The 18,477-nt window shown below is 51.7% G+C and overlaps 1 protein-coding gene across 2 annotated transcripts in view; it reads left to right on the top strand.

Annotated features, from left to right (window-relative positions):
• Positions 1-3,979: 3,979 nt before the first annotated feature.
• Foxo3 (forkhead box O3) overlaps positions 3,980-18,477 on the top strand; it is a 99,616-nt gene continuing 85,118 nt past the window's right edge. Inside the window, exons 1-2 of one of the 2 annotated variants that reach the window (XM_021649051.2) lie at positions 3,980-4,219; positions 5,210-5,939. In XM_021649051.2, the coding sequence (XP_021504726.1) occupies positions 5,322-5,939 (618 nt within the window). In that variant the 5' untranslated portion in view covers positions 3,980-4,219; positions 5,210-5,321. Of the gene's footprint in view, positions 4,220-4,395; positions 4,411-5,209; positions 5,940-18,477 lie in introns of those variants that run through there. The other variant, XM_060373175.1, reaches the window with a different exon arrangement.

Genomic DNA, 18,477 nt, shown 5'->3' with positions numbered 1-18,477 from the left:
GTTGAGCCATCTCGCTGCCCCGTCATCATGTTCTGGCTCTCCTTTGTACAGTAATCTTAACCCAATGCTTTCGACCTATAGCACCACTTAGCCCAAGCTGGCACAGGGACTCTAGGTCAGAAAACCATCTCCACAGTCAAGAGGGGTGGGAATGAACTCAATTGTCTCTTAATCGTCTTGCCAATCTCAAATGAACTCTGTAAGGCTTAGCCTGCAAATGCAGCGCTCAGACCTGGGCCTCGAGCACCCTAAATGACAAGTCCAGGTTAGCTGTCGCTACCTCCTAATATCAATTCACCATCCTCTCAGTTTTACCTGAGGTAAACATTTACTGATGGTGTCTGGGCTCCCTGACTCTCTTATGTCCGTATCTGCCCCCGTGAATTACAAGCAGCCACTCCAGGGTGTCTTCTCAGGTCATGCCTGTGGCAGCAAATGGGAGGCGAGAGGGTAGGAGGTGCAGGTCCTCTCAGAGGGCAGCTGATGCAGTCTGCCTGGAGCCACACCCCCCAGGACACTCACTGTGTACTTTGCTGCATGATGTTCCACAGAGACCTTCCACCCTGACTGGCTTGCTGAGAGTGGAGGAAAGGACAGGGTGGGAGCAGCCAGCTACCTGCATGCTGGGGACGCTCTTTTTTAGCTGGGTCACATATTGTTGAGATGATATGGATGCCAACTCAGAAGCAGAGCAAGCACTTTCTGATATGTGGTGTGCTCAGCACCAAGAATTTAGGCTTTGGGTTGGAGAGGAGTACCACAGCCTGCCTACAGGGAGGACTATGCTCTGGGGTTAGAGGAGAGCACCACGGCCTCCCCTGTGCCTCATGTACAACAGCAGTCCCTCAGGAAGCTGAGCCTGTACTTCTTCCCAGGCCCTCACAACTAAGTGTTCAAATGCTTTTATTCACTTTATCCAGGTTAAAATTTTGCTCTAGTAGCCGAATTTACAGAAAAAGGGATGGTCACCACCTTAAGTCATTCACAGAAAAAAGTAAGATTCAAAACTTTGTCAGTAAGAGGTGGGGAAATTTTTGATAAGTTTTTTTTTAACCTTAGCTGGGTATGGTGACACATATCTGTCACCTCCACTCAGGAGATGAGAGAATCACAAGTTCAAGGCTGACCTTAGCTACATAGTGAGTACAGGCCAGTCTGGACTACATGAGACCCTGTCTTAAAAGCAAAACCAGAAGTCTGCCTTAAAGATGACACCGATATTTGACTTGGGCCAACACTCACTATACTCGCTCGGCTTTCCTGTGATAATTGAGTGGAGATGGAAACAGGGGTTGTGGGAGGAAATGGAGACAGATCCACAGAGGGCAGGCGAAGGGAAAGGCAGAGCCAGGGCACAGTGCCTGGGGTTCCACAACCACGTGTTGTCAAAAGTTTTTCCCGTGGAAACAAATTCCCTGGTTCAAACACACGCACCTGACACTCATACAAATTCCCTGGTTCAAACACACGCACCTGACACTCATAACACAAAACGCCTGTCCTTAGTTAGTCCTGCATTGACTTCAAACTCTTGAAATATTTAACTTTGGACGCCCTTATTATATGCACTCTGTGAACCCTCAAGACGTGAAAGAGCCAACGGCCTCAGAGCGCAGGTCTGCACTCCAATGGGACGGACGCCTTAGGCTTACAGATGCTTGGATTTCTTTTGTAGCCTGTGTCTGGCGCTTTCAAACAGTAAGTAAAGTCTTCGGCGTTAGTGTTGCACACGGCAGAGCCGTGGGTGAGCTAGCCTTCCGGATCTGGGCCCAGAGCCCAACACCAGACTTTGGGTAATAAACCCTAACCTCTCTACACAAATCCCCACCCATTTGGGACCCAGGCACTGGAAGCTGAATCTGTGGTCCCACATCGCCATCCGCACTGCCAGGCTGTAAATCAAAACCAAGTTCCGGGCTTCTTCGGGGAACACACTCCAAAGGGGCAGGGGCGGGTCCCGACGTAGCTTAGCAACCCCAGGAGGCAGCATTCCTTGCTCCAGCTCCCCTTTCCAAGGACGCGCCGAGGTGACGGGAATGCATTCATCTGTGAATGGGCCGAGCCACGCGCCCGAAAACCTGCACTTAAGGACTGGAGCTATTCGGAACGAGAGCGCGGACCCCGCGGGGTGTCGAGAGTGCACCCTGCGGTCCAGGTGTGGGCGCCCGTGGGCGCCTAAGGCTGCGGCTTTGTTCCCGTGGAGGCGGGAGCCCGAACGGCACGCCGAGGCCGCGGCGATCCTCGGCTGGCGCCCGTCGCCTCCGCGGCCCGAGTCCCGGGGCCACGCGGGAAGCGCGTTTCCCGGCCAACCCGGCTGAGGCCCAGCCAGCTCCTGCCCCGGGAGGCCGCAAGCGCGGGGCCCCACGGCGTCCCTCTGCCGACGCGGGCGGCCCGACGCGCCGGCCAGCCGCGCCGCCAGCCCCACATTCCAGTTCGGAAACAACACACACGTGCGCTGGTAAACAAGCGCGCGGGCCGCCGGGGCTGCGCGTCCGGGGCGAGCCCGCGCGGCGCGCCCCCTCCTCCCGCACGTGTCGCCCGGCCCCGCCCCGGGCGTCAGGCCCCGCCTCCCCGGCCCCGCCCCCTAGCGTCAGGCCCCGCCTCGCCCACCAGGCCCCGCCCCCGGCCTCCCAGCCCCGCCCAGCCCGTTCTCGCCCCGGCCCTGGGGCCCTAGCGCCCGCCCCGCTGCCAGACTCTCCTCGCCGGGGCGCCGCCAAGTTTTCTTCCCCCGGCGGAGCGTGCCGCCCCGGTCCGCTCCCAACCTCCCCGCCCTCCTCCAGGCACGCCGCCCCTGCGGTCCTCCCGCCGCCTGCGCGCCCAGGCGCCGTCTCCCGGAGCGCCTGGGCTCTCCCCCTCCCTCCCTCCCTCTCCGGCCTTCCGATTTTACTCGATTGTTTATTATTTGCTGGGGGCGGGGGCGGCGGGGGTAGAGAGGGGCGTCCGGGGCCCGGAGACTCGCGGCGGCGGCCAGTCAGCGCGCGGCGTGGCTTGACGAGGAAGCGGCGCAGCGAATGGCGACGCGGCGCAGGGCTCCGGGGTCACGCGCGTGTAGAGACGATGACATCATCTGTTTGTACGCGTCCACCTAGCTTGGTGCATGGGCGGGGCCTCACGTCGCTTGAGTGACGGGTCGCGCGCAAAGCCCGGAGGCCGGAGTTGCGGGTTAGGCGGCCTCTGCGGGCGCGTCTCTGCCGTTTGTGCGTGTGTGTGTGCGCGTGTGTCGGGTTGTTGCGGGGCGCAGACCGTGTCTGCAGTGACCGAAGCGGGTTTTGTTTCGGAAGATACACTTGACTCAGCACCGCCACACTTCTGGCATACGTGTCGCGCGTGCAGCGGGAGAGCACGCACGGCACCGTTTAGAGGCACGGGGCGTGTGATCGGGGTTTGTGAAGATGCTATTGGGAGCCTCGAGACTTTTAAAAAAGTCGGGCACGGAGTCAGCTGCTGTGTCGGGATAGAACTGCAGCCCGCTTCCCGTTCTGTGTCCGCTCCGGCGCTTTGGACTGGGGCGCACGGCACTTTTCTTCCCGAGTTACACTTTTTCCCCGATTTGCCTTTAAAAAAAATCGGTAAAAAGCGAAGCACGACTGTGGCTGGGCGTCCCGGGTAAGAGCCCAGCACACAGCTCTCGGCGCCTGGTGGAAGGCGCTGCTGCTAGCGTCTCCCCCGGGTGTACGCGGTGACAGCAGGGCGGGCTCGGACCGCGCGCAGCCCGGGGGCCCGCGAGCCGCAGGCCGCGTCGCGGTGTTCCGTCCCGGGCCGGGGCGGCGGCGCGCGGCCGCTGAACCCCGCGGGGGTGGGAGTGGAGCCGGCGGAGCCCCGCCCCGCCCCGCGGCCCCGCCCCCGAAAGCCCGCCCCGCCCCTCGCGGCCCCGCCCCCGCAGCCCCGCGCAGGCGCGGGCGCGCACACACGCGCACTCCCACACGCACGCACGGCGGCCCTCCCGGCCCCCGCCCCGGCCCTCCCCCTGGGCGGGGACCCGCCCCGCCGTCAGCCTAGGTTGAGGCCCGCTGCGTGTGTCTATAACTTTGTGCTGCCGCCGCGGCCGCCCTGCTCGTGGAAGGGAGGAGGAGGAATGTGGAAGGCGGCGGCGCGCAGGCTGACAGGCGGTTCCTCCGGCGGGCTGCGGCGGCGGCCTGAGCGTCCCCTCGTCGCGGCGCCCCGGGCTCGCGCGGGATCGTGCGTCCTCCCGCCTCGTCCCTGAAGGGAAGGAGCCGAGGTAGGCGCCGGAGCCGTGCAGCGGGGCGGCCGCCTTCCCGGTGACTCCGGATCTGTTTCTGAGCTGGGCCGGGCGCTTCCCTTTCCCTCCCCCGTGACTCGGTGTGCATCCCCCCCACCTCTCCCGCTAGTGTCTTTAAAGGACTTGAGGGAAGGGGGAACTGTCAAGATGGCAGCAGCGGGAGCAAGGAGGTGATGAACGTGGCTGGTCCGGGTTTTCTGGCAGCCCGAGAGATTTGGCGCTTCCAGACCTGTTGGAAGATTTATGTTCCCACTTGCTTCCTCCCTCCCGTTTCTGACCTGGAAGGGGGCGGAGGGCCCCACGTCCCCAAGGAAAGACACCTCAGATCCTCTTAGTGGCGGGTCCTGCGGGGTCGGCCCTCTCTCTTTCTCTCTCTCTCTTGTTGGAAGTGACCCTGGCCAGTCTGCGCCCAGACCCCACGCTCGCCCCCTGCTCCGAGGGTGGAGAGGAAGAGACGGGAGTTGCCCTGCGCCAGCGCCAGGCTCGGGCCGCTGGTGTGGGAGGGGTGCGCGGGGGGATCGGAGGGCCCGGGAGGGGGAGAGGAGCCCGGGACTCTGCGGACTTTCGGCTGCGCTTCCGCGGGAGGCACTTGAGCGGGCCCGAGCCAAACATAAACAAACGCACGCACACACGCCCGCCCTCCGCCCGCCGCGGGGCTGCTGGGGTTGGGAGGCCGCCCCGCTCCGCCCGCCCGGCCGCCCCTCCCCCGCGCCCCGCCGCCCAGCCCGGGAGAGACCTGGCGATCGGGCGACGGCCGCGGGGGAGGGGGCTGTCCCCCGCGCGCCCGTCGATTCGCTCGCGTCTCCCGGGCGGCCTGGCCAGGGGGCGGCGACTGCTGCGCCAGGTTCGCGGGACGCACGTCCCCAGGTCCGCCCGTCCTAGGTGGCGGTGGCGGCGGCGGCGGGCGGGGAGTCTCCGCGGACTGGGCTCCCGCACGGGATAACCAACTCTCACTTCGCGCTTCCCTAGGTAGCCCGAGCCCGAGCCTGCGCGGCGCCCCGGCCCTCCCCCGCCGCACCCAGCCTGGGCGCGAGAAGAGAGCGCAAGAGCCCGAGCCGCGGGCGGCGGGCAGGCGGCGAAGATGGCAGAGGCGCCGGCCTCCCCGGTGCCGCTCTCTCCGCTCGAAGTGGAGCTAGACCCGGAGTTCGAGCCCCAGAGCCGACCGCGCTCCTGTACGTGGCCCCTGCAGAGGCCGGAGCTGCAAGCGAGCCCAGCCAAACCCTCGGGGGAGACGGCTGCGGACTCCATGATCCCCGAGGAGGACGACGATGAAGACGACGAGGACGGCGGCAGCCGAGCCAGCTCGGCCATGGTGATCGGCGGCGGCGTGAGCGGCGCGCTGGGCCCCGGGCTGCTCCTCGAGGATTCGGCCAGGTTGCTGGCTCCCGGAGGGCAGGACCTCGGGTCCGGGCCCGCGCCCGCCGCGGGCGCGCTGAGCGGGGGCACGCAGACGCCGCTGCAGCCTCAGCAGCCGCTGCCACCGCCGCAGCCGGGGGCGGCTGGGGGCTCCGGGCAACCGAGGAAATGCTCCTCGCGACGAAACGCCTGGGGGAACCTGTCCTACGCAGACCTGATCACCCGCGCCATCGAGAGCTCCCCGGACAAACGGCTCACCCTGTCCCAGATCTACGAGTGGATGGTGCGTTGTGTGCCCTACTTCAAGGATAAGGGCGACAGCAACAGCTCCGCCGGCTGGAAGGTGCGTACTGCTGGGGCTGGCCCGACCCGCCGGGCCTGCGCAGCGCCGGGCGCGTGCTCAAGCGGTCTTTCTGCCAGCCCGGGAGAGGCTTGGCCGAGGAGCCACTGCGTGAGGCTCTGTGGGGTTCTCCTCACTCCTAGTGGGAGGAAGCCTGGGGGTAGCCTCCGAGTGGGAGAAGAGGGCCCTGGCAAGCCTAGGGCATGCCGCGGTGAGGAAGCTGTGGGCAAGGGACACCGGGACGGACCGGGACTTGTATTTGCTGGATGACCCAGTCTGCGGGGAGGAGATAGGTCCAACTTTGGAATAGCCAACTTTGGAATAGAGGGAGTGGAAGGACGGTACAGGGAGGGCAGTGTGGGTGGAGGGAAGGAGTGTGGGGGGCAGTGTGCATGATACTAGCAAACCGAACGAGGATTCCTGGGTCCCCCTTGTGCTTGTGGGTGTCGACACCGACAGGGAAATCGATCCCATTAAAAAGAATAAGCTGATTCCTGACAGGCTCTCGTGCCTTCCCTCACACCTTTGTTCTTCAGAGATGTCACTCTAGCAAGCCTGCCGGCAGGTAGCCTCTAAAATGCTCAGAGGCTTGGAACAGGCCGGGTTCGGCATCCAAAAGTGTCCTGGCTACACCTGCTGCTCCGGTGGAGGCCTGCGCTGCTGCAGGCAGCCTGTGAGGCAGGTGTCGCGCTGGGGACTCCGGCCTGAGCGTTCCCTTTGTGGGAGGGAGGGAGGGGTTGATAGCAGGGTTGGGCCCGTGATGGCTTCTACCTATAAGAGGAGAGGCTCTTCTGTTCCTTTTCAGCCTCTTGGGGCACCCGACACGTGGTCGGGAGAGAGGTGAGGAAAGGCCGATGATGTAATGACTTCCTGCAGTTGGGCATCCGAAGAGATTAACTCCTGTTTCCCTGCTGGGCTGCCCAGCTCTTCAGGCCACCTCCAGGCCCTTCCCCTGAAGCTAGCCGCAGAGCCCCACGTCGCTGGAGTTTCAGTCCCTTAGCTGTTGCTCCTGCTTGTAGTTTTCTTCTTTTCCTTACTCATGGTGGAGCTCTGTGGCTTCTGGGTTCTAGCTTTTCAGGTGTGTAAAATGAGATCAGTTCATCTTTGCAGAGGCCTGAAGTAAAGCTTCTGGAAGAGCCTTGCAGATAGAGTGTCTTTACTGAAGAGCCTTGCTTAGGTGGTTTAAAAGTAAAATGTTTCTTTTCATTTTTCTTTTTTTTCTTTTATGGGTGCTTTGATACAATTCCACAAGTCAGTTTCATTTCAGATGACACAAATGCTGACGTTACAAGCTTATATTTGATCTAATTTTATTGATTTCCAAAGGAATGTCACACGTGTGAGGTTAGAGTCGTTTGCAGAAGGGAGGAGGCTGCTTTTGGGTAGTGTTGGTAGTGTGGGAGCTTTGGGCACCGGAAGTTTGAGTTTGGAAGCGGATGGGAAGGGCACGCGTAGGTGATCTTTGTCAGGAAGGGCTGTGTTGAATTGGCAGTATGCACTTGGGAGTTTGAATTTTTTTTTTTCATGCCCATACTTTTATTTGGAATATTTTTCAAAAAATTTCACACTTAAATTAAGTCCTACGTATTGGAGTTTGGTATGGAGGTTACTTAACTGTAAAGGTTAACATAGGAAAGGGTTTTGACCTTTCCAAATGTGTGTGTGTGTGTGTGTGTGTGGAGTGAAAGAGGGAGGGAAAGATAGTGAGGGGACAGCTTTTGTGCGTGTGTCTCTCCTGCCAACAAGCAGACCCTGGGTGTTGAACTCGTATCATTAGACTTGGTGGAAAGCGCCTTCACCCATTGAGCCATCTCACTAGCCCCTTCCTTCTGATTTTTCTTTTTTTTTTTAGGATTACAAAAGTAATTTGATTCTGTAGTGTTTCTTGCTATTGTGTTTATAAAAATACTAGTCTTGTATGTCTGGTTTTTAATTTATTTATTTTTTAGATTTACTTCAGAAAGTGTTACAAAAAGTAGCCACAAATTGAGTTTGGTCCATATTTTCATAAAGATTTCAGTAGAACTAAGGGGACAAAGACAAATGTGGTTTTACATTACAGCTGTATTCATCTCACAGTTTTTTCTTTTGCTGCTCTCTCTTTTTGGCTAAAGCCATATGAAAGACTGAAAATAGAACATGCCAAGGCTTTAATTCAGGGCATACATTTTATGATTACTTTTACTTTAATTCCAAGTATTTGTGTCAGGTGACCCTTGAAGACTTGAAGGAGTATAATTTAGTTGAAGTTTCTGTAAAATGACCTTCGTCAAAGGAAGCGGCCATGCAGGAACTTCCCTATCTTTAATGATGGAGAGAGAAGGCCCTCTGAACAGGAGGCTGGTTTTATGTACTGGCTATGATTAATGGCCAGCCTTTTCGGTTTGCTGATTTAGTGGAGCTGGAAGAAGAGGTAAGGGGGCCAGGTCAGAAGCGAGAAGCGAGAAGCGACCCACTTCCATGCGCCTGAGCTCAGGAGCTGACGCCTGTGAGGAGTAGTCATTTTGGAAACCTGCGCTTTAACCACAGCACTTTCATCCTGAGCTACACTTTAGAATTTTTTTAGCTTCTAAAAATGTCTAGAATTCAGGTTAACTTGCAGACGTTTGCATACAGGGCAGGTATGCAGAGTCTGAGAGTTACTTTTGTGGCTATTTGGGCCTGAACATTATGTGATTCTGTAACTGGAATTATCACTTTAAGATTACGGAATGAAGCCAGGGCTTAATGGTCGATGCCTGTAATCACAGCAGAGACAGGCAGTCTCTAGGAGTTTGAGGCCAGCCTGGTCTACATGACTATTTCCAGGACTACATAATAAATAGAAAGACTATCTCAAAAAAAAAAAAAAAAAAAAAAAAAAAAAAAAAAAAACAAATGAAATTACAGAATTTAAAAAAATTAGAAAAGATGCCTTGGAAATTAGAATTTAAACCAGTCATATCCAGCACAGCTTGGCTACTTAGAATCACCTGGGAACAACTGAAAAAGCCTAGTGCTCAGAGAATTTGGTATAATCTAGCATCATTCCTTTTGTTTGTTTTGGTTCTTCAGGTGATCGTTAAGTGTAGCCAGGATGAGGATGGCTGATGTAGCTCCATCCTTTCATTGGTGAAGGACCTAGTGTTTGAAGAGATTAAAGACTGGTCTCAGATCACAGGTGGCGCAAGGCTAATTAGCAGCGACAGGTGGAGAGGCCTCAGTCTCTGTGCGTTATCACGCTTGTTTTCTTCAAACTGCCCTGAATTTTTCTTTCTTTCTCATGAGAAGCATATTTGCCCCGCCCCTCCCCCCCCAAACGGTGGCAGTTTCAGCATCAGAAGGACACACAGGGGAGGCCAAGCAAAGGTGTCCTGTTTGGGTAGCTGCCTGTGCGTTGCTTAGAAAGCCCGAAGTAGCACAAACGGCAAGAAAGATAGCATTTTCACAAAAGAGGAAGCCCTTGCTCAATGCCGTGTGCCTGGGAGGATGGTGGCTATCTCGGAGGTTCCCTTGCCTCAGCCATTAAAGTAGCATGAAGGACCAGATGTGGTTGTGAGGTGAAAAGTTTACGGTTTCTTTACCAGGTTAAGTTTACTTGAAGGGCACGGTAGTTAGGAGTGACTTCCCTCAGTTCCCTCTCCTGAGAGATCGGGAGGACTCCAGGAGTTACCAGGAACCCCTGTTTATCATGTCTCTGTTAGCGGGGTCCCCACACTCACTCATTTCTCCTGCGTTTCTGTGGGGTACCTCCTGCATGAAACCCCTGCTCCAGCAGAGAGGGTGAGTCTCTGTGTCTGAACCTTTTATGGGAAAGTGTGTGTTCTTTCTTGTTGCCAAGGTAAAAACCAACCAATCAACGAACCAAACAAAAAAAATAAGGTGGAGAGCTGACCACCCCATGATGCCTCCTGTGGAAGGGCCCCAGACCTGGGGAAACTTCAGTATGCTGTATTAAGAAAATGTTATTTCAGTCACAGCGTGTTTTAAAATTTAGTTTTAAATTTCAGAACGGCATAGCCACAATTCCATGTTGGTTTGCAGTTCTGACCTTTGTCCCTTTCGGCTACCGAGAGGCTGGTTGCTGTTGTGAATAAGGAATCTGTCTCCTGCTTGGCCTTCGTTGTTTTGTAATTTCCTCTGGCAGCGCTGTCTTTGTCAGTGATTCTCAGTAACTTGCTTCCTCTTTCTACTGTAGTGCTGCCTGCACTGGGGCCTGTTTTCCTCTTTTGCAAAGCTGTGTCATTGACCTATAAAGTGAAGAAACTGGACCTTTTAGACTTTGATCTTTGAACCCCATGTAACAGAAAGACTTCAGAAAGAAGCCAAGTGTGTTTTCATGTGTTTATCTCCTCAGAAAATGAAACTATAGCAGGCTTATTTTTAGGAGACTTTAGGAGGGTTCTATTTTGAAGAAATGATACCATAGAACACGGTGAAGATAAACTTTTTAGTGTTCTGCTTGTAAATCGTATTTAAACATACTGGATAGTTTTATCTGGAAGATTAATGAAAAGGCCATGTCTACTAAAGAAATCATATACGTGGCCTGGAAAAAAAAAAAAAAACACTTAGCAGATACTGTCCACCCAAAACTCTTGATGACAGTGCAGAGAGAAGCCTGGAAAGCCAGTGCATTTTGCTGAGTCCCCCTCTTAACCATCGCTCATGCCTCAGAGTCCAGATTTCTAGGGCTGGAGAGAAAGTGAAATTTATTTTGTTTTGATATCTTTCCTTTAGAAGACAAACGTGGTCCTATTCTTGACTAACTTCCTTCAGATGTGTCACAAATTGAGGAATCTAGGAACCGATTTGCCTTCTGGCTGCTATAGGAAGACCTGGGGAACAGACATAAGAAAGTGGTTAATATCCATTGACATCACAGCTTGGTAGTAAGTGAATTGAAGGTGGCAGAATGGAAATACTGTATCTATTTCCACCAGTTACCATTCATTCATTCAGCGTGTATTTATTAAAAGCGTACTGTGCACAGGGCATTCTGCCCGGTCCCAGGGAAAGATGGTAGTGTATGGCAGATAAAACTCCAGTTCACAGGAGTTTATGAGAGAGAGAGAGAGAGAGAGAGAGAGAGAGAGAGGCTGTGCTATATAAACAAAGGTGTCCTTGGTGCTCAACTTTTGGCATCTTACACATCTGTGTCTATTTTTTCTTAGTGTCGCCTCTGCCGAGAGGCTGTTAGAGATAGCAGAGTAGGCATTGCACTTGGATTCGAGCTGTTCTTTGACTATCTGCAGACCACTTTGAGCTTGCTTTGTAAGTGCAAGGCCTGTAGCAGGAAGCCTAGCGTTTGAGTCTGTTGAGAGAAGCCTGAGTTTCCCAGAGTCCACCTGTATTAGAACCCCCACCTGCAGCCCCACACTGATGTCAGAGTCTGTTGGTGAGGCCTAGCACTGGGAGGCCAGTCCTCTGGGGGACATGGAACCAGATAGAGCTGACTCATCCAAACTGCTCTTCACCGAACATCATAACTAAGAGGGGTCTTAAAAGGTCTGCCTCATTGTTCTGGTGAAGTGCCAGGCCAGGAGCACAAGCGTGACCGGGTCAGGGTTTCACAGCTTCCTGGGGCGCGGTTAAAGTGTGTTCACAGAAGTTCAGGGCACCGCTGCTGTGCAGTGTCTGCTGCTAGCCTTTGTGGTTTCACAGCTGCTCCCATCAGCGCAGTTTGCTTCCAGTTCTGCTAGCTCCTGCCTTATCTGCTCTCTTGGGCTCCTCCTCCGTCTCTAAGCTGACTCTCACAGGAGTGGCTGGTTTTTCTTTTTGTTTCATGGGGTTTTTTTGTGTGTGTTTTTTCCATTCTCCATCAACACTCTTAGTTCACCTTGCTGAAGAAGTCCTGACTTCCCTGCCCAGCTCACGTCTTTATGTCCTTTTGGTTCTTCATCTGTTCCCTTGACTCAGATGTGCACAGTGGCAGAGACAGACAAGGGTGTGCTCCGATACCTGGAGGGGGGGCTCACTGTGTCCTCAGCTCATGAGGGCGGCCTTCTGAGATTCTTGTTGCAGAAAGTTGAAGCTGTGACTCAGGGGTGAGGGTGTCAGCAGCCTTATTCCTCCTGGCTTTGGTGTTGACATGATGGGGTGTAAAGGTGGAGTTTCTATTCTTTTTTGTTTTTAGTTTTGCCAGACAGGGTTTCTCTGTGTTGGCTATCCTGGACTGGTTTGTAGACCAGGCTGGCCTTCAACTCACAGAGACCCGACTGCCTCTGCTTCCCTGAGTGCTGGGATCACAGGCATGTGCCACTGTGCCCAGCTGGTGGAGTTTCCTATAGTGTTGGTTTCTTACTATTAAAATCCCTGAAAATTACAGTTGACACCAGAAATGAGAAGAGCCACGATAGATGGCATTTTATTAAGGAGAAGATGAAATCAGGTTTGCCTGTCTCTGTACATGCTGTCTTCAAGGTCAGCATGTCTGTAGTGCGTACCGTCTCCCATGGGGGTGAACCTGACAGCACAGTGAGCTGGTTTGTCATCTTCGTATTTGAGGACCTAAGCCTTGGATCACGGAAGGCTTTATTTCCATCTCCTGGGAAGGAAGGAAAGGCAGCTAGCACTCAGTGACCAGCCAGCCACTTCCGGGCCAGGCTGTAGCTTTTTTTGAGTTAGGGGTTTTCTGAATAGGTGGTTGGGCAAGTGACTTCAGTAGAAGACCTAGATACTGATTACATCACTGCCAGAGAGACATGACCCAGACCACTCCCTCTCCTCCCCCAGAACACCAGACAGAATGTCAGCCTGTGGAGAGCCGTGCCAGAGGTGGCCTCGTGGGCTGCCATCTGTGACAGGACGATGGTGCAGCCTAGGCCGGTTCAGAGAACAAGTGTCCTACTTCTCAAGGGCTGGTCTGGGCTTCTGATCTTGAGATCTTTTTTCTTTCTTCCTCCTCTGCCAGGGACTATTATGAGATAGCACTGCAGAATGAAGCAGATTAACTTCCCGGTTGGCCGTGGGCCTTCCAGCACTTGTGCCATGCTGGGCCCATGGTGAAGAAGCCAAAAGATGCCAGGTTATCTTGGGGCTCCTACCGCTTGAGCTGCCAGGTGTACCCTATTCTTTGTAGTGAGGAAGGGAGTTCACGACAAGGAAGGGACATGGTACAGTTGGAGGCGACAAGGCCAAGGCACGAACACTTCTCCCGAACCAACAGCGCGAACATTTGTTTCTCTCTGGAATGTGCCAGGGACAAAATCCATGGGAATGGGCTTGGCAGTCTCCAGTGTTTGTTTTGAACTTTATTGTTCACTTCTTTGAAAGCCAGTGTGTACGGAGAATCCATATTACATTTCTATTTTCGGTCTGTGTATCTCTTAAAATGGTAATTTAGCTCCCGAAGCCACTGAAAATCAACTTTAAATTTAGAGCCAGCAGAGGGAGTGCACAGGTCTTTAAGCTGATCTCCAGTTTTTCTTTTTCCATAAAGCTAAGACATCTTGATTTAAAGAATATTCTGTTTAGTGCTTCCATGACTAAATGTTATCATTTCAAAAGAATTCTTTGAGATGGAAATTAAATACCTAAAACTAACGTTTTAAAAGAAAACCTTAGTTTCCTAAGACCCACTGATGACTTGCTGTCTAAAATAGTTACATTTAAATAATTTGTATCCCAGGCTGTCCTTTGAACTTGCAGTCTTCCTAACTCAGCTATGAAGGCTGGGGTTACATGCCTGTCTGCTGCTCCCCACAGGTATGCTTCTAACTAAAAGGACCCTCACTGCCTTTTGTTCTTTTGCATATCTGGTTCTGATATTTGTAGCAGTATTTATTTATACCTAATACCTAGGGGCTGGGGAAATGGTTAATTGGTAAAATGCTTACCATGCAAACATGAGGACCTGAGTTTGATCTCTGGAATCCACGATAAGCTGGCGTGGTAGTCTAGGGAGATGGGCAAGGTGAGAACACTTGCTTTCAGTCATGAGGATCTGAGTTCAAATCCTAGTAAAAAAGGCCAGGACATGGCTGCCTGTGTCCCTAGAATTGTGAGGAGGGAACAGGATTTCAAGCACCCTGGCCAGCTTAGCCCCAAACAGCAAGTTTGTAGATCAGTGACAGCCCCTGTCTTGAGGCAGTTTGAGCCACCAAAGACAGCTGCCACCTTCCACTGGCCTCTGTGTGTACGTGTGTGAGCACATGCGCTGCCCATTGGCGTGTGATGGGTCTTGGCACTGGGAGATAATGTCTGCTAGATCTGGAGAGCTCTGGCTAGGCAGCCTGGCTCTAATGGGTCTGCCCAGGCCACTGTCTCAACAACCGAGATACCAAAAAAACAGGTTGAGCGCCCCTGAAAAGTGACAGCCGAGGTTGACTTCTGGTCACCACAATCACATACATGACACACAAAAGAATGTTAAGGATGTGTACGATCCTTTACAGATCGTGTTAGAATCAGTAGGATAGTTTGCTTTAGTACTGTTTTGATTGTGGTACTCTTCACTCTTCCTTTTGCAGCCCCTTTTGTAGTGATAGTTTTATTGACATTTGACCATTGTAGTGGGTTGAACCATGTATTTGGATGACTCCTGTCTACCTGTAACCTCAGAGTGTGACCTTTTTGGAAACAAGGCAATTGTGACTTGCTGAGTACTTACTGAGTTCAGCTGCTCAGCTATGTGGGGTTTTGTTTGGTTTTTGTTTTTATGTTTAACTTCGATCCTACAAGGTAAGAACATCCTAGGACAAGGAAATGGTTAAGATGGGGGCCAAGCAACTTACTTGAGATTCAAATCTAGTCTAACTTTGGAGCTCTTACCCCTTCTGTTATGCTCCCCTGCCTCCCGGAGCATGGGTGGGATACAGTAGTTTAAAAGCTAAACAAAAGCACTTAGGAAGTTTCTACATGCTGTTTGCTGCACTGTTTACATAGATAACAGAGATGCTCCATTGATCCTGCAGAGTATTCTTTTCTTATTTTAAGTTTTATTTATTCATTTTACATCCCAGTAGCAGCCCTCTTCCTCATCTATTCCCAGTCCCACACGCCCTCCCTGTTTTCCCTGTCCCCCTTCCTCAACCCCTTAGAGAAGGGGAGCTCCCCCTGTCCACCCACCCCAGCATAGCAAGTTGTACCTGGACTGATGGAATCCTCTTCCCCAGTGATGGAAAAGCATACAATAGAATCCATGCCAGAGTCAGCCCCCATTCTCCTTACCAGGGGAACCATATGAAGACCAAGCTGCCCATCTGCTACATCTGTGTAGGAGCCTAGACCAGCCCAGGCATGGTCCTTGGTTGGTGCTTCAGTCTGCAGAGTATTCATGACCATGGATCTTTGGAGGTGTGGTGACAGCAGCTAATGTCTTTTCTTAGTTACTTTTCTGTTGTTGCAGAGAGACATCATGACCAAGGCACCATAGAGAAGAAAGCGTTTAAGGGGGGCTTACAGTTTCAGAGAGTGAGTCCATGGCCAACATGGCGGGGTGCATGGCAGCAGACAGGCAAGGATGTTGCTGCACAGCTGAATCTCAGGATAGAACCACAAGGCAAGGAGAGAGCTAAACGGGTATGGTGTAGGCGTTTGAAGGCTCAGAGCCTACCCAGTGACACACCTTCAGCAAGGCCACACCTCCTGATCCTTTCCAAAGAGTTCCATCAACTAGGAACCAAGCATTCAAATATATAAGAGCCTGTGGGGGCCATTCTCATTCAAACCACCACAACTGGTGAGGAGTGGATATGGGCCAAGATTTGGCTTCTTTCCCTGAATATTTTCATGGAGTGAAACCTTCAAGGAATCTGAACGTCCCAGAGCCTTTAGTAGGAGAATAAGGAGCCTTGAGACTTACTCTTTAAGCCTGTCATTTAGCAGTTCTGCCTTATGGTTTGTTTGCTATGGGTCACACACAGAGGGCGCTGTTCAGAAATGATAGAGTGTTCCATGGTGTGTAGAAGTTCTTTGGGCTGGCTTTTCTCTCTGATGTGTATACTTCTGCTTCCAGACAGGAGGACATGTGTGCTTTTGCAGCAGGTAGACAGATGGCAGGTGACACAACCCGAAGAAAACGTAGGCTTCAGGGAAAAAGAAACCATATATATATATATATATATATATATATATATATGAATGATTATATATCATATACACATATATTTACAAGTTCTTGGCAGAAGTTTGGCTGCCGAATCAGATTTCATAATTAAAGGTATTAAAAATATTTTTCTGAGGTGGTTGACTCTTTGCAGTGCAGTTATTAGTGGGCTTACAGGCAGGCTGCCAAGGCATACAGAGATGTTGCATAATGTTGCCAGCCAGGTTAGCATTTATCTCCACTGAGGAGCCGGCTGCTTCTGTCTTCAAGATACTGTGGGTGAGTAGGCCCCCAGATACTAGTTTCGGTTGGCCACGGGAATGTGTAAGCCATGTGCTAGTAGATAGGATGCTAGTTAACACATGCTGTTCTGTATGTGTTGCAGAAAGCTTAAACTGTGGCTTTCACGGTGACGACGGGTGAGTGGTGTCTGGAGGGTGTCCAGATGGTAGACTGAGCCCCTTTGATAAGTGTGAGTGTGCAGGTTGCCTGGGCCTGATAACCTGAGCAGCTAGCGTGCAGAGAGGGTGGGGTGCCTAAGAGGGCAGGTGCCAGTGCCCGTGGCAACTTTTAAAAAGAGGGTATAACTCTGGGTATAAACCTGATGTGTAAAGGGTACCTAAAATTACATCCACTTGAACTTGTTGAGGCTCTCCTTGGGAACTGGCGTGTGGTCAAATGGAGGCCTAGGGTCTGTGCTAAAGTGCCTGCCTAGCAGACAAGAGCAGAGTGCACAGTGAAGGTATTAATCCAGGCCACTCAAATCTCAGAACTGCTTTTCTTCCTGAAGTGTTTTTATTAAATTTAAAACTAGTATTCTTTCACTGTTCAGATAATTGCCTTGGCCCTGTGTTTCACAACAAGCTTGTACTTCTCCTGATTTTTCACTTTCATTTTTCTTAATATTAGTTTATTTAATATTCAGTTATATTAATTTTCTTCCTTGTTGTAATGTTTTCCAAAGTAAAACACTTTGTCTGAGGTGTCTCCATTCGAAGTTTTTGATTTATGTATGTTACATAACTATGAGATGCTGTCTATATATATGTGTGTATATACATATATACACACACTCATTTATTTATTTATTCTTTCATTTATCTATTTATTTATTTATTTCTGACCCTGAATTGAGGGCCTGCTCATCAGTCTCTTTTGAGCTCAGGTTATAGGCTCATACCACCACTCCCAACTCTTGTTTGAACTATTCACTGTGATAAACTCCTTGAACACATTCACAGCATAAAAACTCCCCAGCCAAAAAGGTTGCTGTTGCCATGGTCTTTTTAGAGTTCCTACCTTTAACTAGTTAGTTGTTCTGGGGCTCCAAGCCAGTGTTCACTTCCAAGTTAAGAATTTGTTTAATCAGCTGGGCGCAGTGCCTCATGCCTGTAATCCCATAACTTGGGGAGGCAGAGGCAGGTGGATCTCTTGTGAGTTTCAGGCCAGCCTGGTCTACAAATCGAGTCTAGACAGCCAAGCCTACACAGAGAAGCCCTGTCTTAAAAAAATAAAATAAAAATTGTTTTAACCTCTCTCACTTTCTGTTGGGTTCTCTGTATTGTGTTCTGTGTGTGTTTTTGTCTTTTTTTTTTCCCTAAATAGCCACATCCACAGCATTTATCAGCTATATATCAGTATATACATTATACAAATAAATAGTAGCCTACAGGCTAACAGGGTTTGAAGCAAGTCATTTTTAAGTAAAATTGAAGCTAGGAGTTAAAGCATTCGCCTAGATTTCTCTAGGAAAAATAAAAAGATTAGATGAGCTGCCCCGTTTATGTAAGCCGAGAAACAGGCTCGGAACTGACCCCTGAAAATGTGCTGGTCCTGGTCGTTCAGATATGGCTGGTGTGGCTTTAGTGCACTTGGGCTCTTCAGCTCCGGTAGATAACCTCTCCCCAGGTGAGCGGGATACTGTTTCTTGAAATTAGTGTCCTAGATCAGGCCTTCTATCTCCAAACTCATCCCGTAAAGATAAGTTTACAGCCTCTGGCTTGAATAGGTGCATGTCCTCTGCTGAACTGAGCTATCTCAATCAGTCCTGGTTAGTCTTCCCTTTCCAAGAATGATCCTTGTTTCAGGTGGAAAGGCTCTGTGATTTTGGCTATATCTTAGGCTTTATCACACAGTTACTTAGGTGGTATTTGGCCCTTAACCTGGACAAGGGTTAGCAGGTGTTCTTTGACAGGTGGGGAGAGGTTTATTCAAATAATCTCAAAATCAGAGCCTGCTTCCAGTTCAGGGACACAGCTGTGAGTTCAAGAATTTGTCTAGATGACTTAGGAGCAACAACACATCAGGTGCATCATTTGTGTAACCCTGAGAACAAACCTGGACTGGTGGAAAGGCCCTGGGCTCGGTTGTTGAGGCAGCTTGCAGCAGGTGCAGTGCTGTGCAGGCTTATGGGCACCCATCAGTCAGTGAGACTCTGGGGGTTGGCTATCTTGTGTTAGAAACTATTGGCTTCTCAAATAGTTTTAAAATGACTACCGAGTGAATTTTTAAAAT

The sequence above is a fragment of the Meriones unguiculatus genome, chromosome 20, assembly GCF_030254825.1.
Source record: "Meriones unguiculatus strain TT.TT164.6M chromosome 20, Bangor_MerUng_6.1, whole genome shotgun sequence".
Taxonomy (NCBI): Eukaryota; Metazoa; Chordata; class Mammalia; order Rodentia; family Muridae; genus Meriones; species Meriones unguiculatus.
This window is presented reverse-complemented; position numbering and strand designations above follow the sequence as displayed.